General features: G+C 32.6%; 3 protein-coding genes across 7 annotated transcripts; 1 reads left to right on the top strand and 2 right to left on the bottom strand.

Moving 5' to 3' along the window:
* The first annotated feature begins 1,731 nt into the window (after positions 1-1,731).
* On the top strand, positions 1,732-6,143 carry LOC148173349 (uncharacterized). The gene is made up of 24 exons (XM_088039870.1): positions 1,732-1,819; positions 1,867-2,010; positions 2,059-2,232; positions 2,279-2,521; positions 2,597-2,633; positions 2,670-2,695; positions 2,740-2,795; positions 2,833-3,068; positions 3,125-3,163; positions 3,331-3,396; positions 3,495-3,557; positions 3,632-3,689; positions 3,765-3,871; positions 3,943-4,003; positions 4,174-4,182; positions 4,245-4,268; positions 4,507-4,671; positions 4,724-4,817; positions 4,893-4,914; positions 4,949-5,045; positions 5,197-5,231; positions 5,314-5,486; positions 5,531-5,707; positions 5,758-6,143. The coding sequence occupies exons 1-24, from the start codon at positions 1,769-1,771 to the stop codon at positions 6,043-6,045; spliced, it is 2,445 nt and encodes an 814-aa protein (XP_087895996.1). The 5' UTR covers positions 1,732-1,768; the 3' UTR covers positions 6,046-6,143.
* LOC148173347 (acetylcholine receptor subunit beta-like 2) lies at positions 6,129-24,812 on the bottom strand. 5 transcript variants are annotated; one of them, XM_088038135.1, is made up of 11 exons: positions 24,661-24,812; positions 24,421-24,617; positions 24,265-24,374; positions 9,665-9,845; positions 9,468-9,624; positions 9,119-9,422; positions 8,921-9,073; positions 8,767-8,876; positions 6,706-6,812; positions 6,518-6,659; positions 6,129-6,428 (listed from the first exon to the last, which is right to left on the bottom strand). In XM_088038135.1, exons 1-11 carry the CDS (start codon positions 24,722-24,724, stop codon positions 6,406-6,408), a joined length of 1,548 nt encoding a protein of 515 aa, XP_087894261.1. In that variant the 5' UTR covers positions 24,725-24,812; the 3' UTR covers positions 6,129-6,405. The 5 variants fall into 5 exon arrangements, with proteins under 5 accessions (XP_087894261.1, XP_087894264.1, XP_087894265.1 ...); XM_088038138.1 differs by having other exon boundaries at positions 6,129-6,421; XM_088038139.1 differs by having other exon boundaries at positions 8,767-8,864.
* LOC148173348 (uncharacterized) lies at positions 15,576-17,005 on the bottom strand. Its single transcript, XM_088039728.1, has 2 exons — positions 16,304-17,005; positions 15,576-16,244 (listed from the first exon to the last, which is right to left on the bottom strand). Exons 1-2 carry the CDS (start codon positions 16,718-16,720, stop codon positions 15,597-15,599), a joined length of 1,065 nt encoding a protein of 354 aa, XP_087895854.1. The 5' UTR covers positions 16,721-17,005; the 3' UTR covers positions 15,576-15,596.
* Positions 24,813-24,817: the final 5 nt, after the last annotated feature.

The following is a 24,817-nucleotide window of genomic DNA, read 5'->3' as shown; positions in this document are numbered from 1 at the left end:
AAACAAAATAGTAAGTTTCCCAAATTTGATAGTTATAGCATTTAAATTACCAAAATTACAAATTTTAGTGACAAAATTCGGACAATTTTGCTTGGTCTCCAAAATTAAAATTTCTAAAATTTGAGTGTTTCGCTCTACAATTTTGCAATTTGGAGAAGTTAATATACGATTTAAAAATAATAACTTCCCCAAATTTTACAGTTATAGCTCTAAAATTACCAAAATTACAAATGTTAGTGAAAGATCTTGAAAATTTTTGCTTGGTTTTCAAAATGAAAGTTTCTAAAATTTGTGTCATTTGCTCTACAATTTTGCAATTTGGTGGAGTTAATACTGGTCTTAAAAATAGTAACTTCACTAAATTTCATAGCTATAGCACTAAAATTATCAAAATTACGAATTTTATTGAAGAATTTCGGGTATTTTTGGTCGGTTTCAAATGAAAATTTCTAAAATTTGTGTCTTTTGCTTTACAATTTTGTAATTTGGCGGAGTTAATACTAGTCTCAAAAATAGTAACAAAATAGTAACTTCCCCAAATTTCATAGTTATAGCCCTAAAATTACCAAAATTACAAACTTTACTGGAAAATGTCGAAAATTTTTGCTTCTCCTTAAAAGCAAAAATTTCTAAAATCTGTGTCTTTTGATCTACAACTTTGCAACTTGCTAGAGTTAACCCAAGATTCAAAAATAGCAACTTTTCATAGCTGTAACACTAAAATGGCCAAAATTACAAATTTTAGTAAAAGGTGTCGAAAATTTTTGCTTCGTCTTAAAAATTAAAATTTTTAAAATCTGTGATTTTTGATTTACAACTTTGCAATTTGGTAGAGTTATTACACGACTTAAAAATAGCAACTTCTCTAAATTTCATAGCTATAGCGAAAAAATTACCAAAATTACAAATTTTAGTTAAGATTGCTAAAAATTTTTGAATCGTCTTAAAAATGAAAATTTGTAAAATCTGTGTCTTTTGATCTACAATTTTGCAATTTGATTGAGTTAATATACGACTCGAAAATAGCAATTTCCTTAAATTTTATACCTGTTGCACTAAAATGACCAAAATTACAAATTTTAATTAAGAATGCCCAAATTTTTGCGTCCTCTTAAAAATGAAAATTTCTAAAATCTGTGTCTTTTGGTCTACAATTTTACAATTTGGCAGAGTTAATGCACGACTCAAAAGTAGTAACATCTCCAAATTTCATGGCTCTAGCACTAAAATTACCGAAATTACAAATTTTAGTAAAGAGTGTTGAAAATTTTTGAATTTTTTCAGGAGTGAAATGAAATGAAATTATTTCAATAGCAAACATTATTGGCTGCCTACCATCTTTTATCAGACGCTAATTTATTAGCCAATCGATTGAACCTTATGCAAAAAATTAGCTGCTGACCATCAACACGCCTTTTTAAAGAATCTTTTCGACTGAATAAAACGCGAATTCGCATTTATTTACTATAAGTTTATATGTATGTATGAATAATAAATAAATTAATAATAATTATTAATAATCGTCAAAGGTTAGAGAATTTTAGTTTATTGACAATTACTACTGAATTCTATAAATAAATATCTTAAAAATTTCACGGGCTTATAAACTTTTAATTGATAAATCTGATTTTCTTATTTAGTCTTATCTTTAGCAGACTTTTGAGAGGATTCTAATTCCCTGTAATCGTAAAAGTGTCTTATCTCACAATCTCGATCTGACTGAATCCTATAAAAACCACAATAACCACTTATTTTTAGTTAATCCAAAATGAAGTTTCCAACTTTAGTTATTTTGTCGGCCTTTGCGGTTTCAACCCAAGTAATAACTCGAATTTACCAACACCCATAATTAATTTGTCTGTATAGGCTGCATCCTCACTCAAAGTTTCAGTTTACTACGAATCTTTGTGTCCTGACAGCCAAAAATTCATTACCACTCAACTGTACCCAGCGTACCAAATCCTTTCCAAGTATCTCGACGTGGAATTTGTACCATTTGGTCACGCTAGTGTTAGTGTTAAACCATCAAGAGCGACTTTTAATTATCTTAGTTTCTAGATCGACATCTCTGAAGAAGGTGCTTTGAACTTCACTTGTCAACACGGCCCTGAAGAGTGTTATGGAAACGAAATCCAAGCTTGCGTTCTTAGCTTAGATCCCGACCATTCCTTTGAATTTGTCGACTGTGCTATGGCTAGTGAAGACGCCAGTGATCACGATCTTCTAGAAGAAGTTAGTTTTTGGTACCTTTTTATTTTGTAGTTACTTTTTGTTGTAGTGTGCCAAAACTAGTGACGTTGCTTGGGACAGCATTGAAGAGTGCTACAAAAGTGGTACTGGAGACAATCTTCTTATTACTTATGGTAACACCACCGATGCTTTGAACCCAGATTTGGGTAACTTGCCCGGGATTGTTTTCAATGGTGTTTACAACCCCGATGTGAGCGGTTTGGCAGAAAAAAATTTCTTCGATGTTGCTTGCGTTTTTCTTGAAAATCCCAAAGAGTGTAGAGAGGAATTTTAAATTATCTACACTTGTTATTAAAGTCTATTGAAATAATCTTGTTTAATTGTATGTATTTTGAATAAAGTTTAGACTTTAATAATTTTTTTGCTCAAACAGTTTCTTCGAAGTGTGATTTACTAAAGAATTAATAAAGCACTTGAAGTAGAATCGTGCAAGGTTTCGCATAGTGTTCTAAAAATAAGTAGTTAATCTCACTTTTGTCGCTCTTCTAGTACCTACAAGATTACATTGCCAATCTTATGATAAATTTCAAAATTTTCGTCGCTTTGTCTGACACTTTACATTCAAATTTGTGTTTTTGGTAGTTTTGGCACTATCACAATGACATTCACAGAGGTTGATATTTTCACTTTCTTTTTAACTATGTCAACGGTTCAAATTATAACAGAAGAGGAACGAATTTTAGAAAATTTTATTTTAGAAGTGATGAAAACATTTCCGACACTTTATATTAAAATTTGTAATTTCAGTAATTTTGGCAATATCACGATGAAATTAAGAAAAATTGCTACTTTTGACTTTCTTACTGACTGCGCAAAAAGCTAAAATTATAGCACAAGAGGGAAAAATTTTAGAATTCTTTATTCTCAAAATAAGGAAATAATTTTCAATATTTCCTGAAAATTTGTAATACTAGTACTTTTGGCACTATCACAATCAATTTACGAAAGGTTGCTTATTTTGACATTTTTAAGAATTTTACCAAAGGCCAAAATAATAGCGCAAGATAGACAAATTTAAGAATTTTTTATTCTGAAAGTAAAACAAAATCTGAATTTTTTTTATTAAAATTTATAATTTAGGTAATTTAAGCACTATCACAATGAAATTTGAAGAGGTTGCTATTTTTGACTTTCTAATTGATTGCGGCAAAGGCTAAAATTGTAGCAGAAGAGGAACGAATTTCAGAAATTTTTATTTTTAAAGTAAATGCAACATATTAAAATTTGTAATTTTGGTAATTTAGGCACTAGCACAACGAAATTTGGAGAGGTTGCTACTTTTGACTTTCTAATTGACTGCGCGAAAAGCTAAAATTATAACCACAAGAGGAACGAATTTTAAAATTTTAAAATGAAAAATCCAACATCAGTCAATTTTAAGACGAGCAAAATGCGATGTTGCAGTTGGTAACATATTTCTTGTTACAAAACCGCGAAAAGCAAACATTAAATTAAATAAAACGATGAGTGTTGCGCATTTATTTATTTTGTGCGTCATAATTTTTACAAATGAGCAAGACTGCTGGATGCCGCCGGCCAATAAACACGAGGGACAGATTTTTGCCTAATTACCATTTAATTAGTTCTTCGTTTTATTATTTCAATCAGTTTAGTTCTGCGAGTTGACGGAGACGGACGTGTTTGTGAATGTGAAGCAAAATAGTGCCGTTTTGAATTTGAATTGACTGGTAGGTTCTAGACAAGTGCCTTTTGGGACATTTTGTGTTGGTTTTTCAGAACTTTTACCAAAATCGTTCGTTGTTTCGTTTAAGAGTCTTTACGGATTATTTTAATTCAAAATGTAATAAATTAAAATAAAAAATTTAATAATTGAAAAATTCAATGACACAAAATGTATTAAAATAAAAAAATTCAAAATTCAAAAATTTAAAAATCAATAAATTCATATCCAAACTTTAAAAGTTCTAAATTGTAAAAATTTGAAATTAAAAAAAAATTTAAAATATAAAAAAATCAATAAAATTCAATTAAAGTTTAATATTCAAGAAAACTAAATTGTATGCACAAAAATTTTAAGACTAAAAAATTTTAAAATACAGAAAATTTAAAATCAATAAATTTAAAAAATCCAAATTTTTATAAACTTAAATTTTAAAAGTTCAAAAATGTAAAAATTTAAATGAAACAAAAATTAAAATTCAAAATGTAATAAAAAAATCAAAATTCAAGAAAACCAAAGTACAAAAATTCTTAAAATTAATAAAATAAAAAATTAAAAAATTCAAAATTCAAAAGTCTTTTGGCTAAGGAGAACTTCTTCGATGTTGTCTGCATTTTTCTGGACAACCCCAAAGAGTGCAGACACTATTTCAAAACTATCCACTCTAATAAATTTTTATCGTGTTCTTCCTTGACTTATTGTTGTTCGAAGAACTGTTTGTATGACTCGTATTATCGGAAGTACTACGATAGTACATAGTTGGAGCTCGGAATTAAATTAAATAAATGTCAGTTCGTTGTGGAGAAGCAGCGAACACGGTCGCGGTGCAGTTAACATTATGAATTTCTACTTCTTTTTGACTGTGGCTGCGGTTCTTCACTTTTCAGTAAGTTAAATAAGATCGTACTCATTTAGATTATCGCCCGCATTCCTATGATGTAGTTTCAAACAATTCTTTGAGAGCGCACTTCAAATCGTGGCACGTTTAAGTGTTTTTACTAATGATGGAGTGTTTAGAAATTACCATAAAACGTCGAAGCGAATTCTTGATTCTTCGTCATAACGTTTATATTAGAAAAAACTCTCAAAATTGCTGGATTTTAATTAGAATTCAGTTATTATAAATTCATTTGCATAACATGATAAAAACTTTAATCACAATTCGATAGCCCACATCTTTTTAATTTAAATAATTTCACATAATAACCATTTCATTAAATTTCGGCCCAAAATCTAAAACAATGAATCTCAATCCTATTGTTTAGCAGTCACGAAAACTTCATTAAACACGACATTATCAGTTTGCAATGACCGAAACGTTGAACCCATGACAACATTAATAGACTTAGACATGTTGTTATCGCCTAAAATAACATCTTAAGAAGTGGGTCAGATTGAAGAGACGAATTTTTTTCAGGAAGCTGTTAAAGTCTCCGTGTTCTATGAAGCCCTTTGTTACGACAGCACTCGTTTTATTACCCTCCAGCTCTACCCCAACTACTCCAATCTCAAGAGGTACCTTCAGCTTGAGTTCATTCCGTACGGCAAAGCCATTGTAAGTTGAAATTTCCGAAATTTTAATCTTTAGGGGGTTTTTAGCACAACTTCCAAAACGATAAATGGGTGTTTGACTGCCAACACGGCGCTAATGAGTGCAAAGGCAACAAGTACCAATCCTGCGCTTTGGCACTGAGTCAGGATCAAGACACGCAGATGGCTTTCGTCCACTGTGTAATGAGAGAAAGAAATCCGGCGGATGTTATGAAGATGGAACAAGTATTTAGACATTCTTATCTTATCGAATTTAGCACTGTGTTCTTTTGTAGTGCGCCAAAAGGTTTAATTTGAGTTGGGAAAGAATCTCGGCGTGTGTTATAAGCGGAAAAGGAGACGAACTCCTGGCTACCAATGGCGATAAAACTAATATGCTAGTACCAAATCTATCTTTCGTTCCTACGATCGTTTATGATGGTCGATTTGATGATTTCTTGCAGGAAAGATCTCTGGTGGACTTCGCAACAGTCGTTTGTAGTAAAATAGTTGGAGAAAAACCGAGTTTTTGTGATGGGAAAAAAATGCCAACGAAAAAAAGTTTCTTTGATTATTTCAAGTGACACTCGTGGTCTATTTCCAGCCTGTCTCGAGTACTTTGATCAAATCTGTTCAATCTTCATGAGACAGCAATTTCTAGAATAAATATAAGTGAAATGGTTTACTTTATTTCAAACTAAAATAGTAAAAACACTGAGAATAAAATTTCTAATGAAAACAACGAAGCGCAGCTCCAAGACTTAACAAATATTTTACGATGAGTGAAGACACATTTAGTCCTAGAATTTGGATGAGCAACGAATTAGTACGCCTACGTTAAGAGAAATCGCAAAAAATTGGTGTCAAGCGAAGTTGTAGACTCTTGAAAGACTATTTCCTTGTGACTGTGCTGTTGTTGGTGTTGTTTATTGTGTCGTTCATCTCTACTCTATCGTCGATCTGAAATCTAACAATTATTCTAGTCTCTTCATACTTGGATAGCTGTAGAAAAAGTTATAAAACAAATTCTGATGATCCTTTATAGTCGTAAAGCACCTCTATCAACTGGTATTCGTGTGTCGTACAACGATGGTGCTTGAAAAATGATCCCACATGTCCCACCAATGCACGCCAGCGTGAAGACCCATAAGAAGAACCTGTCGAGGACCATCGAGACGAACTTCCAGTCTTCAACAATCTACAACACACATTTACTTTGTTTTACTTCGTTATTTTTATTGTACCTCATTGTCTTTATCAGCGTCGCTGATGTGTTGAGCGATGAATCTAACACCCTGCAGAGCCGACAGAACGTTCGCAGACAACATTCGAGGAGTCATGTTTGATGACCCTACAGAGTGTTAACAGTGGTAATTGTATGGTCAGCAGCAAAAGAAATGAACTTAGTGGGTGGTGTCGATAATCTGGATTCTGATAAAACAAATTTGCGAGAATTCTATCTTAATTTGTAAATGCGCATTATGTTTTTTTACACAGCCGTGGATTTATGAACGACAGTTTTAGCAATCACAGTTGGGAAATTTAATAACATTCGCACTTTTCATTGCTGAAATCTTCCGATTTTCTTGTTTTTCTTGAGTAAAAAATTTAATTAAAAAAAAAGTATGTATACTTTTTTCGGTTGATTTCTCGCTTATTTTTGGAGGTCATTTTACGCAGAATTTTGCGCAAATTTCAAAAAACTAAAATACAATTCTAAAATTTAAAAAATCAAAAGTTCCTAAATTTAAAAATCTACAATTTCAAAATCCAAAATTTTAAAAATTCAAAAACACAAAAATTCAACAAAACAAGAATAAAAATTCAAAAATTTGCAAATTTAAAATTTAAAAATTTTAAAATTTTTAAAATAAAACAATCCAAAAATAAAAAAAATAAAACTTAAAATGTAATAAATTAAAAAATAAAGAAAATACGAAAATATTATAATTAAAAAATTCAATAACACGGTTACAAAAATTCTAAAATTTTAAAATGTAAAAATTTCAAATTAAAAAAAACTAAAATTCAAAAAGTATTAAAAAAAATTCTAAAATTTAAGAAAACCTAAATTTGTACAAACATTTTAATTAAATTAATAATTTTAAAAATTGAAAAATCTAAAAATTATTCAAAAATCTAAAAATTCTAAAGTTCTAAAATGTAAAAATTTAAAATAGAAAAAAATTCAAAATACGAAAATTTTAAAAAGGTTTTAGCATTTGGCCTGTTTGATAACGCTTTTGATAACGGTTTTGTAGATTTTCTTAAATATTTCAAAAATATATTTGACTAAAACATCCTTCGGTCGATTTCTCGTTTATTTTTGGAGTAAGCTTGCGTTGTTTTTGCTCATTTTAACAGAATTTCATGCGGATTCCAAATCCGGGCTTGAAATTCACCTACGATCACAAATAACTAAATTATAGCCTATTCAAGTTTCAAACTTTTCAGTTCCGAAATTATTAAATGCCAATATTTTCTAAACTAAAACTGATAGGAAGAAACGGCCTGCGCCATCGTTTTTCTGGTGCTTTTTTCTATTGGAATTCGCTCTAAAATATGCAAAATCAATTTTTTTCGCGAAATTTTTTTTTGACTTAATCGGTGAACATTTTTGATTTTTTTGTTTTTTCCGCCACTCGTAAATTATTTGACCTACTGATCTGAGATTTGGACACTTGGTAGATTTTGAGTTGGTCTTTTGACAAATGTACAACTCTTAAGTTATTCAACGTAGTTTTTGCCCTAAAAAGTGTTTTGAAAATCACCCTAAAAAAACTCTCAAAAGCAGTTATTGATCAATATCTCGTTTATTTGTGAAACAAACTTAAATTAGTCGTGCTCATTTAACCTAGAATCTTATGCTAAATCCAAAACTATCCCCATTTTGTACGTTACCAAACTGAGTTATGGCCGATTCAAATCGTCAAAAGGTTCAAAAATATCGAAACCACGACAGGTAGAATGAAATGGTTTTCGACATCGTTTTTCTTGCATTTTGTTTGCCAAAAAATCGCTTTTAGATTTGACAAAAGTTTGTTTTTTGAAAAAAAAAAAATTATGACTAAAACTTTTAAAACTTTATTAGGTCAATTTTTCGCTTATTTTTGCTTATTCTACCCAGAATTTCGTGCAGATTTTAAATCCGAGCTCAAAATCTACGTTCAACAACAAAAACCTGACTTTATCACTAATTAGGTCTTCAACCACATAGCTTCGAAATTTTTTCAAATAGAAAAATGCAGAATATCGACACCACCCCGCCCTTGAGCTCATTTTTTTGCTTCTCATTGTACACGTACTGGAAGAGTGAGCTTTCATCTTGCTGTCGTCGTCTGGGTTCTGCAACACGAAACTCGGCTCCCGAGTAGTTATCTTAAAATCGGTGTTAAAAGGGTCCCTCATGTTCAATCTGCAATCATCGTAAAATCCCACAAGTAGTAAAATTCGACTTACTGTAATTCCATCTCGTTGGTGTACCCTCTGGGAGGAAGGTTATCATCATATTCCGGAAGAGTATAAGTGGTTCGTCGCATAATCAACAACTTCGGCATGAACTGGAGGAAGATCTTCCGCACCAGAGGTGACATTTTATGAGTGGATGGAGACCTGGAACGGTGACTTTTCCTTTGAAGAAAAAGCGGGAAAACTTACCTGAAATGGACATTGAGGACGCACACGGTCACCCAAATGGAAGACGTCACCAAAATCATCGTGAAAAGAAGATACTTCCCGAGGAGCGGCACAGCCAACGACGTCGGAGGAATGATTTCAGCCAACAACAAGAAGAACACAGTGAGCGACAGGAGGATTGAAACGCACAATGAGACTTTCTCCCCCGAGTCGGACGGGAGGTAGAAAACGAGGACTGTAAGAAACGTGATTCCGACACAAGGAATGATGAGATTAACAGTGTAGAAGAGTGTCTTCCTCCTCATTGTTATCTTAAACGTGATGTCTAAAAAAATGTGTCAACTGGAGAGTTACAAGACAGTGGACTTACCAGAGTAAGGTTCGGTGCAACACGGGTAATATTCTTCGTTTCGAGTCGCTGGAACAGCTAAAATATCCCATTCTACAGAAAGATAGAACTCCGAGAGGTCAATTCCGACGTTGACTATATTACTCCCGGGAACTTGGTCCATGTGCTTTAAATCAACCTGAAACTGAATAAGTGGAGGAGTTGAAGAAGCAACTCACTTGGAAGCCGTTGTAAGTCCACGAGCCGAACTTCATTAAACAACTCTGTTCGTCAAAAGGGAAGTATTGCACGTTGATTTCGCAGGAAGACTTGTAGATTGATGGCGGTTTCCAGACCACCTCTCCGGTGTATGAAAGAGTCGCTTTGGTCATCAGAGTCACCTCGTAGTTGCCATCAGCACTAGAAAATCAGTCTCTAGAGTGTTGCACATTTGCAATGCTAAAGTAATTGAGCTTCACGGAACGAAGAGAAAATTCTATTATACATAGGGTAAAACTACCAACAATCGGCACCATTAGCAGATTTCTCAACTTTAAAACGCTGAATAAAATTGAATTTTTGTTCTACGCCTTTATGATTGTTGTCATTTTTCTTAGAAAAACTTTAATTTGTTGTAAAAATATTTGCAAACCTCCAGATAATGTCAAAAACTCGTACATTTTCAAAATTCACAAGACACAGTATTAAGCCAATTATGAGGACCTTTTTTGCTTTCTGCTTCTTTGCTTTCTCAATTTCCTTTGTCTTTTTCGACTCTTTTAGGCTCGAATTCATAGCAATTGCTTGATAAAGTCGATCTTAGGCCCGAATTCATAGTTGTTGCTTAAGCAATTGCTTGATCAAGTCGATCTTATTTGCGTGCTTAAGACGACGTTATTGATTCGCCAAACAAGTAGTTCATATTTGAAAAAACTTAATGAAGTAAATCTTATTTGGAGAGAAACTTAGGCCCGAATTCATAGTCGTTGCTTAAGCAATTGCTTGATTAAGTCGATCTTATTTGCCTGCTTATGACGACGTTATTGATTCATAATCGCTAAACAAGTAATTCTTATTTGAAAAAACTTAATGAAGTAAATCTTGTTTGGAGAGAAACTTATTACGTTTCATAGTCGTGTCTTAAGTTGAATGAATAAGTTTCCAAACACATACGGTTTCATAGTCACAACTCGAGGACTTATTCCTAACTTATTTGATAAATAAGTCGGACTTGTCCAAGTCCACCCACAGGTCGACTTAAGAATTTCTTATTATTTTATATTAAAAAGTAAATGTCAACAAATAATTGAAGTTTTCGTTAAAAAAATGGAAAACGTGTTAGAAGATCCTGTATTTATTAATTTATTTAACGATGACGATGAAGATGATCTGCTGCCAATTCCACATATTCAGAAGCGGTATATCCGAGATGCTTTAAATCCAATTGAATATTATTCCGAAGTGGAATTTAAAAAAAGATATCGTTTTACTAAACATGCTTTAGTGCACGGCATTTTGCCATTGGTTCAAGACAACTTGAGCAAAAATAATAATCGTGGATTGCCAATTTCACCAATTCGACAAGTTTTATTAACTTTGAGATTCTTTGCAACGGGATGTTTCCAAGTAAGTTAAACTCCTTCTAGAAATATTTGAAAACAGTGGTTAAAAACTTTATTAGTGATTAATTTTAGTTTTTAGTCAACATCAAATATCCTACAGTCAATTTTAATCCCCATTAAAGTACCTATCTTGCACATTCATCCAAGTTTACCCTCCATGCAACGCAGTGTAGAATTTTGAAATATTTATGGTAAAGGTATTTATTTCCCATTGCGAAAACTATAAAAGTGATAAACTCTAATTTCAAATATTTCTATAAAGACTGAGGTATGTTTTAACAGAATAACTAATTTTATTAATATTATCTTTAAAGACTGTTGCTGGAGATTTGTTCGGCGTATCCCAATCGTCGGTTTCCAGAACCATTTTTCGAGTGACTGTTTTATTTGCAAGTTTAATCCATAGACACATTCACATTCCCATGAATAACGAAGCACAAATAGAGAATAGACGTCTTTTTAGACTTCTTGGAGCAGAACAGCAAGTGAATGGTCTTCCAAACATAGACGGAGCCATTGACTGTACGCACATTCGATTAGTCAACACGATTTTTCAGAGATTCCCTGAAGTTTATAGAAATAGAAAAGGCTATTTTTCATTAAATGTGCAATGCGTTGTAGGACCAAAAATGGAATTTTTGGACATCGTTCCAGAATGGGCTGGAAGCGAACATGACAGCCGAATTTTTAGAAGTTCACGTATATACATGAAATATAATACGCAAATTTTAACAGGAACTTTAATTGGCGACAATGGATACCCATGTTTACCATTTTTGTTAACGCCTGTTAACAATCCTCAAGATCAGGCAGCAGCACGGTATAATATAGTACATCGCAGAACGCGACAAATTGTGGAGAGAACATTTGGAATTTGGAAAAGAAGATTTCCTTGTTTATCTCGAGGACTTGGTACAAAATTGATATGCACAACTAGTATAATAGTAGCTTGTGGTGTTTTGCACAATCTCTGTTTGATTATTGATAATGAGTTACCAGTGGATGAAGACGACAACGAACAAGAAGAAGAAATACCAGTAGATCCCCCACAGTTTCAACCCGTTGAGGGACTAGTTATGCGACAAGCACTTATTGAGCGTCTATATAACAACTAATTTCATGAAGTGAAGCAGGAATTATTGTATTATACGTACTTCAAGCAACATTAATTTTATTCAATAATTAACATAAAAATATTTAACATGACAACATAACATTGTATTTGTATAATACATATAACATCGGAATCTAAAGTTATTACTCTTATTTTTTTTTTAATTCAGAAAGGAAAGCTAAATTGGCCGAACTAAAATTACGCAATTTTAGTTCAGCTAATTTAGCTTTCGCTTCTGCCTCTTTCATTTCAAATTCTTGTATTTCCAAAAGGTGCTTTTTTCTTATTTCAAATAATTCTTTTTCCTTTTCGTATTTTAATTCCGCTAATTTTCGTTCTGCCTCCATTCTTATTTCAATTAAATCCGTTTCTTTTTTCATCACTACTTCTATCTTTTTTTTCTTTTCGTCTATTCCTGTGTCTTTCTGTTTGGTTCCGTTTTCTTTTAGTACTCTTTTAGCTACAATTTTAATAAAACGTTCATACAATTTGTTATAATTAAAATACAAACTAACTCGTTCTTTGTAAGTGCGTCACTATCTCTGACTTTCGTTCTTTGTTGTCTTCAGATTCAATCAGTTCGTTTGCGCTAATTTTCTTGCAAATTTTTTCGCTTTCCTCTATTAAAAAGATTTTATTAATTAGTATGTGTATGTCACTATAATAGTAGTCTTTTGACGAACCTAATAACTCCTCGTCGGACATATTAGATGAAAATAAAACTGGGGCGGTGGTCATTAGGTGGGGTGCGATCATTGCCACATCGGGGTCAATTTCTGCCTCTTCTGGCGAAGGCCCACCGCCGGTAGCCATTCTGGCCTGTTTCTCTTTTGTTAAAGCCTCACGCTGTTGATGTTTTAAATTGGCCCACAGTTTTTTAAGTTGAGTTGTAGATCTCTAATAAATTAATAAATATATTATATACATAAAAAGGAAATATAGTTAATTACCTTATCACCGACATCTCTTGAATTATTGTATTGGTCAGTAATTTTTTTCCACGCGTCTTCTTTGGCTTTAAGAGTTACGGCGTCCGTCTTCTTTTGTTCGATGATTGTGTAGCACTTTAAAATTTCCAAAAATAATTTCTTTTCTACGTTAGTGTAATGTCTGCTCCCGATTTTAGAATTATTAGTCGACATTTTCAAACAAAATTGTGACAAATGTCACAAAACGTCTAATTTTTTACCACGTCGTGGGTTTTACGATGAAGCAAGTAATTCTTATTTCACGACTTATTCAAGAAAAACTTATTTCAAACAAGAAATAAGAAACAAGCAATTCTTAATCAAGTCATACTTATATTGCAACTATGGAACAGTACTCCAAAAAAGACAGACTTATTCAATAAGTTCGACTTCATTAAGTTCGACTCAAGGAATGACTTGAGAACTGACTATGAATTCGGGCCTTATTATGTTTCATAGTCCTGTCTTAAGTTAAATGAATAAGTTTCCAAGCACATACGGTTTCATAGTCACAACTTAAGCATTTGTTTTTAACTTATTTGATAAATAAGTCGAACTTGGACAAGAATTTCTTATTTTTTTTGTAAAAACAGAATGTATCAAAAATGGCACATCAACAGTGTACCATCTGATCATGCAGACAACTCTGAATACCAGAAAAATATTTAAAAAAATTTTTTTCTTTTAATTTTTGGTCTATTCTTCTTCGAAATCGATTAACTTAAAACTTTTCAGTCGATTGTATTTATAGTTACGTTAAATCGTGCACATTATCGCAAGTTGTATTATATTTCTAAATGCGGACCACAAATCTTGCATGCACTTGCAATTTTGAAATTTTTTGTAAATTTACAACGGCTACATTAAAATACAAGTAATTCTTTTGGATATAATGTCCTATAAAATTATAAAAATTAAATACTTAAACATGTATCAGTTCTTAACATTTTAGATTTCGTATTCTAGAGCATTTCGATGCTATAGTACCATCCACTCTCGATAATTCGAATTTTCCGATTATTCGAAATAAACGCTTAGCCCCTTCTATAATTCGAACAAACCATGTGAATTTATTACTCGATAAAACGATTTTTTTTTGGAAACGAGAAGAATTGATTGATAATTCGATTAAATACTTTTACTTCTTTCTTTATAACTCGAATTTTTCCAAAAGGTTTAAGAAAATTCTTGTTATTTTTTGTCATGATTATTCAGCAAAACATTTTAATTATTCTTTTATGTTTATATTTAAATTTTATTTTTCTTATTCGACCAAAATTTTGTAGAGAAATGATTTCAAAAGAAACAAAACTTGCTAAATCAAACTACTCAGTAATTCGAATTATCGACAGTCGACTGTAATTATTGCAGGCAAAAATGTATACCAAAGTAGTCAGAAGATTATATTGTATATTATACATTGTATAAATTATTATTTACCATTTTATTAGCGTTAGAGATCCCAAAAAACAGCGTTTTACAAAATGCATTGATAAGTTTTTTGCAAATATCATAATGATTACATTTTCAAGTTATCTGGTTCAGGGATAAATTTATTAACTACTCCTAATATTTTGTAAAACAGCATTGTTTTTTTTGGGTAGAACTGAAGAAAATGAATATTAACGGAGTACCTATACTCGAATTTCTGAAAGGACAACGCAAAATAGGCTTAAATTTCAATATGACAAGGCGATTTCCCTTCAGGAATCACTGCACAATTCTTCCGTAAAATTTTATAAACCAGTCTTTTTATATTTGACAAATTATTTCACGTCAATAGACAAAATGTCTTCTTATTTCGCGACTTATTCAAGAAAAACTTATTTCAAACAAGAAATAAGAAACAAGTATTTCTTAATCAAGTCATACTTATATTGCAACTATGGAACAGTACTCCGAATAAGACAGACTTATTCAATAAGTTCGACTTCATTAAGTTCGACTCAAGCAATGACTTGAGAACGGGCCTTAGTTGCGTGCTTAAAGCGACGTTATTGATCGAAAAACAAGTAATTCTTATTTGAAAAAACTTAATGAAGTAAATCTTATTTTTTCACTCATAGATCAGGAACAACGATTTCGCGCATAGCAACCATCACCGGTAACTAAGGCTTTCGAGCACTAGTGCGGGAACATGCACGCAAAAATTTTGCCATAGAAGCCATATAGAAAATATCGGTTACTACAAATTTAAAGAAACACGCATTGGGATCCTCTTCCATTAATATTTATTTAAATAAGTTAACAAATTACAAGAAAATTAATATTTTTTGAGAAAAAGTTCATCAGCGCCATCTATTAGCAACTTAATCATTGTTGCTCTTTTGTAAAAACATAACCTCAAAATAACATTAACAAGTTTTATGATTTTAACGATTAATAAAATTAAGCTTTTGTGAAACGTTTTATTTTACAAATACTCAAGTAATCGATGTTGGTCATCAAGTAAGTATACTCAGTACTTTTAATTTTTATTATTATAGATGTTTATGTTGAATGTGCAGTTGCTGCACGAAGCAAACGACACACCAGAAACTCCAGCAGTGTTTTCAGTTCTCACGGCGTTACTAATATTGTACGAATTGTTGGAATTGGATCTTACAGGTTCCGTGTCTGTCAAAGTGTCTGCTACTTCTATTTTATTTTTTAAAGAATCTTGGATATATCCCTCCGCTACTGCGGAAGATTTCCAACCACCATGTCTTTTAACGGCTAGAAAGTCAAGCCCCTTGTTTGCTAATAAAGTAGCACTGCTCCTACGAAAACAATGGCCAGTATATTGATGAGGGTTTGGAAGTTCAAGATATTTGGCGATCAATGATGGAATTTTCCCAATGGTGTTTATACCAATAGGTAAATTTATACATTTTCCTGCACGATAAGTTAGAAATAGTCTCCTGTTGTCAGTCACAACTTGTAGTCTTAATTTCACAAATTGCTTTATTATTTCGACCCATTCCCTTTTGGTTATGGCAAATTCCCGTTTAACCTTAGTTTTTGTTTCAGGAATAGAAACCAAAATTATGTCATCTTTAAAGATAACATCACCAATCATCATCTTACAAATTTCTTCTCGGCGGCAGGCTCCAGAAATTCCCATAATCAAAATCGTCTAAAATATAAATGTTAAATTTTTGAATGTAAATTTCTAAATAAAGACAAACCACTCACTTTCATCAAAAAATATTCTTTGTTAGGGGCCTCTGTCAAAAATTTTGTAATATGTTCTCCTTCAAGTATTTGTGACTTTTTTGGAATGTGTTGTTCCGTTTTCCTTTTAAGAAGGGCAAGCAATTTTGGATATTTCGAGATATCTATATTCTTCTTAATATTCAAGCAAGATCGTATCATGCTATAAATTGGCCACAATGTTTTTTTAGTAGAACCTATTTCTTCAAAATAGGCCACCAAGACGTTTTCAGAGTAATTTTTGATCTTTTTATCTTCGCACCATTTGACAAACTGAGAAAACGTACTCTCATATCTGGGGCGTGATTTTGTCGGCAATAAATTGTTTATTGCAGCAGTTGCCGCACTTTTCACTTCGGGTGGTGTACACTCGAATTCAAACTCTTCTTCCGAAGACATGGTACAAATCAATACAAATCTTTATTTTTGAACTTTTTGCTTGACAGAATTGACAACTGTCAACTGGAAACTTCAGCGACTTGATTTTTTATACCAATAAATGCGAACTATATATGATGGCGAAAATTTGTTACAAACTTCGTGCAAAAAATGTTATACAAGAGACGTGCGGGAATAATTTTGCCTGATTCGTGCGACATTCCTTCACTCGTGCGCGGGGCGCACTCGTGTTGAAAGAGTCGCACTTATCTGCAAAAATTGTATTCCCGCACTAATCATGTAAAATACTATTGGAGAGAAACTTACTATGCACAAACGGTTTCTTTAGCATTTGTTTCTAACTTAAGACAACTCTGAATACCAGAAAAATATTAAAAAAAAAATATTTTAATTTTTGGTCTGTTGTCCTTCTGAATAGATTAACTTAAAACTTTTTAGTCGATTGTATTGTTGTGTTGTTTTCTCCCAGGAAAATCACGAGGAAATCAGGTAAATTAATTAGAAATCACTTGAAAATTAGGGTCAATCAATAGGAGATCAGAAGAAATTATTTGATCAGGGGAAGTCAGACGAAATCACTAAAAAATTAGGGGAAAATATTAGAACATCAGGGGCCAATCAAAAGGAAATCAGAGGAAAATCATTGGAAAATAATTACTACATCAGAGGGAATCAATAGGAAACCAGGAAAAGTCAGACGAAATCACAATAAAATCAAGGAAAGTTTGACGAAATTTAAAGAAAATCAGGGGAAATTAGCGAGAAAATAAGAGGAAGTTAAGTGTATGCCATTTTTGAAAAGTATTAACCTCTGACAAGTCATGTCATCAATGAGAAATCACTAGACAATAAGGAAAAATCATTATGCTATAAACATATTAAGGTATTAAGATATCAATAGGAAATCAGAGAATATTACTTGAAAATCAGGTGTTAGACGACATCAAAAGAAAATCAGGGGAAGTTAGACGAAATCACAAGACAGTCAGCGAGGAAATCGGGTGAACTCAGCCTGTGGTCAATACCAATTTATGAATGAATAAACTTAAACAAACGGGTCGCTTCCAAACAATGAGTTCCAAAATATAAATTATTGTAGCCCCATTTATAATTATTGCTGAAATCTCAAAATGTTCTAAAGTTTTTTGATTCGGCAATTTTTCTGCATGTCTATTTTAAATATAGCAGCGAAAATGCCAAACACCCTGTGTGAATAATAATTCTTATTATCGAGGATTATTGAAATGCAATGTTTATTTGCGAATTTAATGAATTTATTCATAGAAACTCAGCAATTTATATAAATTCGCGAAATTCTGTTATATCTCTTTTTCTTGACATGACGTAGTGCCTAAATGAGAGACTTCACCGTGTGTCTTACATTTTTTCTTCTTTGATTGTAATAGGCTCAGAAACCATGAAAGGTGCAGCCTACCTGATTTATGAATTTTCTGTGTAGTACTGTTAAATTTTTAATAGCGAAGCCCGTTGATTATTTTCTTTTAAACCTTTAAGTCTGTTTTTTATTTGAAAATTTCCAAGAAATTGTACATTTTGTCATGCGTAATTATTTGTATCAGAGTTTGAAAAATCGAAAAACACGAAATTTGATTTATCAAAATTACAATTTATTCACTAACACCAAATTTTGCCAAAAAATGCTTACGCAATGCTACCATCATCAGAGCGATGATTAAAACAAAATTTGAAGTTATTTTAAAACTTTCTTTTAAAACTCGCCTTTTTTCTCTCATAATCTAACAATTAAACAATCTCAAATTAATATCCAACTCCACGGAAAAGCGAGGTTCACGAAAAAAACGAGATCTACAGATTTCCGAGGGCCACCTAGTCCTTCCCTAAAATTCGTAATATGTATTGGTAATTTTAGTGCAACATTTTCAAGAAATTACAAAATTTTGAATTATACGCAGGACTTTATCAGAATTTTGTCTATTTAGATAAATAACTGCGTTTCACCGTTCCTTCCCACCATTAAACTTTTATCAAGTATTTCTTCTTTCTACAAAAACTAGCAAAAACAAAGTCGTCTCATCAGTCGTCCCAATAAGTGCGTGCAAAAGAGGCTCTTCGTAAGTAAACCAACCAAAATAATCTCTAATTTCATAAACCATTTTAATTTTAGTGGAAAATGGCAGAGAATCCAATAATCGATGCTTTAAAATGTCATTGTCAAGCATTACTTAAAGAAACCCGCATCTGTAAAAATGAGCACACCATGTGCTCAAAGTGTGCCGAAGAGTTAAACCGTTGTCCAAGCTGTCGGGGGCCTATAACGTCTGCCAGAAACTATGTTATGCAACACATTGCTGAGGCTTTTCAAGCTGCAGTTTCTGATGCTATTCCGAAACCCGATTTGGTTCCCAAGGCAGAAGCAGAAGCTCCCAACGCAGAAGCAGTGGTTCTTAACGCAGCAGTAGTGACTTCACGTGTGAAGTGCCCGAAGTGTGATTTCGAGTTTCCTCTAGAGCAACTTGTAGACCACATTGCGATGTTTCACGAAGCGCTGATCTACGAATTTTCCGGTGGAAAAAGGAGCACAAACTTTTATTTGTCCAGGCGAACGTGTATCCGACTGGTTCGCTACACGGGATCTTTATTTGTTATCCACATAAAATTTTCTGCAGAGCATAATTTATGTTACGTGAAGGTTGCTGTGATAAACAATGACGGGCATAACTACAGGTATAAAGTTAATAGAAATGCAAAAGTTCAAGTAATTCCTTACGAAAATTTTAAATCTAGTGAAGCGGTGTCTTATTTATTTTGTAATCGACTACTAACCGTCGAAATTTCAGACCGCAATTAATATGTTTTTAAGTGTTTAAATTAACTGATGAACTATTTTATTTTTATTTTTAAAGTGTTTCAAAAATTTTGTAATTTTTTTTATAATGAATAAAGCGTTATCTGTCAGCAATGTTTAATTTAAAATTCCCGCGTTAACAAGGTTGGTAGAATTAACGTGTGTTCTAGTTTTACATAAAATGCGTGACGTAACTTGTTGCGAAATCAAAAATCTAGTTGTGACGACTTCCCTAATGCAGTACCCGCATTGCTGCACGGAGATAAAGATAAATCGGATTTATTCAGATAATTATAATTTGGTGTTAATCAATCTGTGTGCACTTAGCTAATTGACAAATCGATTCTGTCATCAATTATATTGTTAAACTTGCGTTAACCGTGCTAATTCCAGTGAGGTGACATATATAACTAGAGGCAGAAAAATCCCTGCCATATTGTTTTCACATGGGCTCCATATTGGAAATAGTTTTACATTGTCTTACATTTGCATCTATGCAACCAGAAATATATGTCAACATTGCGGTACATGTGCTCTAATTCCCTAATTATTCCAATTTAATTTTATCTATAACTAACACATTTTAACTTTGACAAATATTCCATTACAAATTTTGAATGTACTGGGAATGTTTTTGAGTAAAATTTATTGCAATAAAAAAAAATTTTTTACGAGTTTTAGGCAACCAGTATGTCATTATTGCAGTATTGTTGCTATTTTACTATTTCCAATATGGCTCCATGTCCATTTCAAAAGTTTTACCCCTTCCACTAGGTTTTCTTCCTCTAGTTATACAGGGCTAGTCAGGAGAAGATTACTTCTGAAAATTATATTTCCGCAACCCAAAATACTAATGTCCTGTATGTACTACTCGATACTTCCAGAATTAGAAATAAAATGCTGAATCCACGATTGCTTTGGGGTGGTCAATGTCACTCTGACATTATTTATTTAGATTTCGTCGTTATTCTTTATTCCGCTCCATTAGAGCCCCATTAGTTCGAAGTACCTCTATTAATCTGTCCTATACCGAAGCTGTAAGTGCTCGACCAATAATTTTTCTCCTTAACAAGCATATGTTAGGTTGAGTTGAGAAACTCGTCACAATGTCTTATTCAAATGATGAGAAAACTGCCATGACTCTCATTTACGAAGAATGCCAAAAAATGCTGTGGCTGCTGCGGACCTTTATCGTAAAGATATCCACATCGAAACTAAACTGGGTTGATATGGACACTCACGCAACCTCCTTTTCCGTAACTGTCAAAGTGACACTGTCAAAGACTAAGCAATCGTGGATTTAGCATTTCATTTCCGATTAGGGTTGTATCAAGTGACTCAAGAAATTAGTATTTTGGGTTGCGAAAAAATTATTTTCCTACGACCCCATATGAAAGTAGCGTTTTTCACACGGTTAAATGACTCCGAAAGTTGAAGTTTTCGTACGTCCATTTCTGAAAGTAAAAGTCACTGATGTGATATGAATACAACAGACCTGTCAAAATTGATAGTTATTTTGAAATACAAATGTAATTCTTGAATTTTTGTCTTAAATATCTAGACGATTCACTGTAAAACAACATGCATAATGGTAAAAATGAATTGGTTAGATCGTTTCTGACAAGACAATTTTGACAGGTCTGTGCGGATATATTCATATCACACTAGTGACTTTTACTTTCGTAAATTGATGTACAAAAACATCAACCATCTAACTTTGTGGAATACGTCACTTTTATAGTGAAAAATGATATTTAGAATAGATAAGAAATGAACTATTGTCAAGACTTATGGTTTCTTCCTGATGATGGAAGGTCGTAGGAAAAATAGTGTACACAACTCGTCGGAAAGTGTCTTTCTTGCACTCGTGCATCTACATTTACACTCGTGCGAAATTGGTTACTTTCCGTACTTGTTATGTAAATATCTATTTCAGAAGTAATCTTCTCGTGACTAGCCCTGTATATGTCACCTCACTGGCTAATTCCCAGGCAAGTTTAACCATTGACATGTGGTGATAATTTTCTCATTTTCGAGTCACATCGCATGAAGAACTTCAGTGTCCTTATTTGATGTAAATTAGATAATATTAATTAAGTCGTGATTAATAACGCGCATTTGTCATTCATTATGTACATAAACTACAATTACAAGATGACAGAAAAAGTGTGATGTAATAACCGCACGGGCACCATCAGAAGACTCAGCGCCATCGTTTAGCGACTAGGCCAACCTTCAAGAAACTTGGGCGAATTTTCACCCTTTTTAATATGCCCATATTTATTTCACTGGGTTGGGCGCCCAGTTATTTGTTTTCCAAACCATGAACGTCGATGTTTATTCATATTCCTTTCAGATTGGTAATAAAAAAATGGAAATAACAATACGACTTATTTATTCAAAGGCAGAACCGGAAACATCCAATAATAAACACTCGTTATATTTCTAAATGCGGACCACAAATCTTGTAGACACTTATAATTCTGATTTTTTTTGTAAATTAGAAACAGCTACATTAAAATACAAGTAATTCTTTTGGTTATAATGTCTTATAACATTTATAATCAGTATTCGCCTTAATTCCGGAAATATCGAGCAAAATCTTTTCCGAACCTCCAAAATTTTGGTCTTCTGACGACAAACTCAGTTATTTGACGTACGAGAAAAATAAGGATATTTTTGGATTTAGCGCAAAATTCTGCGTTAAACGAGCCCATCCAGCTTAACAAATAACCGAGATATCGACCGAATTAGATTTTCAGGGTTTTTTTTAGGGTAATTTTCAAGACGCTGCTGAGGGACGAAAACTGCGTTTAGTACTATTAGACTATTAGATCTATTAATTGGTCAAATCTCAATCGCATAGGGCAAGTAGTTTACAAGGGGCGATCAAAAAATGACAAATTTAAAATTCATTTTTCATCGATTAAGTCGCAACATTTTTGGCGAAAAAATAGGCCATCGAATTTTCAACTTTTGAGGGCGGATTCTATAGTAAAATGACCTGAGAAAAACGGTGGTGAGAACCGTTTCTCAAAATCTTTTGTAGTTGCGGAGATATTGAGCTTTTAAAGTTTTCCAACTCAAAATTCAATATGTGAAACTTTGATCGCCCATAACTCAAATATTTGTGGACCGATCTTAACAAGTTTTACCTTTTTGGATTTTACGTAAAATGAGCACCAATACTTTAATATTGCTTCATAAATAAGCAAGATATCGACTGAGTCTAGAGCATGCATTTTGATGCGATAATTCGATAATTTGAATTTTTCGATTATTCGAACTAAACGCTTGGTTCCTTTAATTCGAACAAACTCTGTGAATTTATTACTCGTTAAAACGGCTTTTTTTTTTGGAAACGAGAAGAATTGATATATAATTCAAACAGATACTTGTATTTTTACAAATTCTTGTATTTTGCCATGATTATTCAGCAAATTATTTTAATTACTCTTTTATATGTTTACATTTAAATTTTATTTTTCTTCTTAATCTAAATTTTTTTATAAAAATGATTTCAAAAGAAAGAAATTTAAGTCATACATTGTATAAATTAGCAAAAAACAGCGTTTTACAAAAATGTAAAGATTAGTTTTTTGTAAATATCATAATGATTAATTGTCAAATTCTCTGGTTCAGGGATAAGTTTATTAATTAAGATTTTGTAAAATAGCATTTTTTTAGGTAGAACTGAAAAAAATAAATATTAACAGAGTACCTATACTCGAATTTCTGATAGGATAAGGCAAAATAGGCTTCGCCTTCAATATGACAAAGCGATTCCCTTCAGGAATTATTGGACTATGAATACGAGCCTTAGACAATTTTCTTTTTCGCTTTCTATTCCAAATGGGTTTTTTATATTCTATGGTAGTAACCTTTACTTTGATATAAAATATGAACACATTACTGAGGAGAAATGGACTTTGACAGGATTTTACTTATCTTTATCATTCTTTTTTGAGAAGAACACTTCACCATTTCAAATTAGATACAATTGAATAAATGTAAAATGTTAATTTTTATTGGGGAATTTTATCATAAGTAGAGATGCTGGTCATTCAATAATCGGCATTGCCCATTATTAGTTATGCGGTGTGCCGAAATGTGGAAGAACACATGGGAAGACAAAATAGATTTTGCAAGTGATTTAGTAAACAAAAGTTAACTAAAAGAAAACTAAGAACTTCAAAACGAATCGAAAAATATCGCCATCCAGTAGTGGGCAGTCCTATGCCGACTATAGAAAAATCAGTTAGATTTTATTTAAAACTGGCCACACCAAATACTAACACTCTTATTTTATAAATTTAATTAAAAAGTATCTTAATGGAAAACTAGAACCTAGGATAACACGTTGTCACAAAGAGCCAAAAAAAATACGCATTGCAGGTCAAAAAAAAAAGAAAATAGCAAGCAATTTCTTAGCAAACAATTAAAGATAGCTCACTTTTGGAAACGTATGATAACCATCGAGTAAAATATTTTTTTAGCTGTTGTCATATTTCTTAGAGGTGTCTTAAAGTACCAAAGGGCTTCCCAAAAACTAGAATTACGGTTTAAAATGTTGGGCAGGCTTTTACAATACACCCAATTTTTATTTTCGGAAAAAACGTATGGTGGATGGTGAGTATTGAAGGCGGAAGTTTTACCCTAATTGGGCTTCACGAAACGAAGAGAAAATTCTATTATACATAATTTCGGCTCAACTTACTTGTTGAAGAGCACAATATCCGGCAGCCAGATATGCTCCGACGGCACATAGAGCATCTCCACCCCTCCGTACTCCTCCGGGTCCCACTTCAACTTGTAATCAAACCATCTCTGAAAATTCTCTGTTAGTTTAGTATTAAAAAAATAAGAGTTTTACCTGTACGACCCACAGATTCGTTGTCATGATCTGGTTCTTGAGATTCATCTCGATCAGTTGCGAAACTTTCAGTCCTAACCACACAGTTAACGTTTGCGTGTGGTTTTCAACAGGTCTAATCAGTCTATTGTAATTACTAAGAAGATCGTCGTAAAGTCGTTTAGCGTCTGGATTTGCCTCAATGTGCTTCGTGGCATCTACAACCCAAACTAAGAATTGAAGAGTGTGGACACCACTTACCGATATTTGTGAAGAAAACAACAAACAACAAACATAAACAACACGTAAACTTTAACAAGTACATAACTCTTTAATAATTTGAACAGGTGGGGTTACACCCACATTTCTCTGCGATGTGGAGGCTGGATGGAGCAGAGAAAATCGATGGCGAAGGAGG

Source organism: Gnatocerus cornutus, chromosome 6 (assembly GCF_029298725.1).
Source record: "Gnatocerus cornutus isolate USDA-ARS CGAHR chromosome 6, icGnaCorn1.1, whole genome shotgun sequence".
NCBI classification, from domain to species: domain Eukaryota; kingdom Metazoa; phylum Arthropoda; class Insecta; order Coleoptera; family Tenebrionidae; genus Gnatocerus; species Gnatocerus cornutus.
The sequence above is the reverse complement of the archived record's forward strand: the minus strand, read 5'-3'. Positions and strand labels throughout refer to the sequence as shown.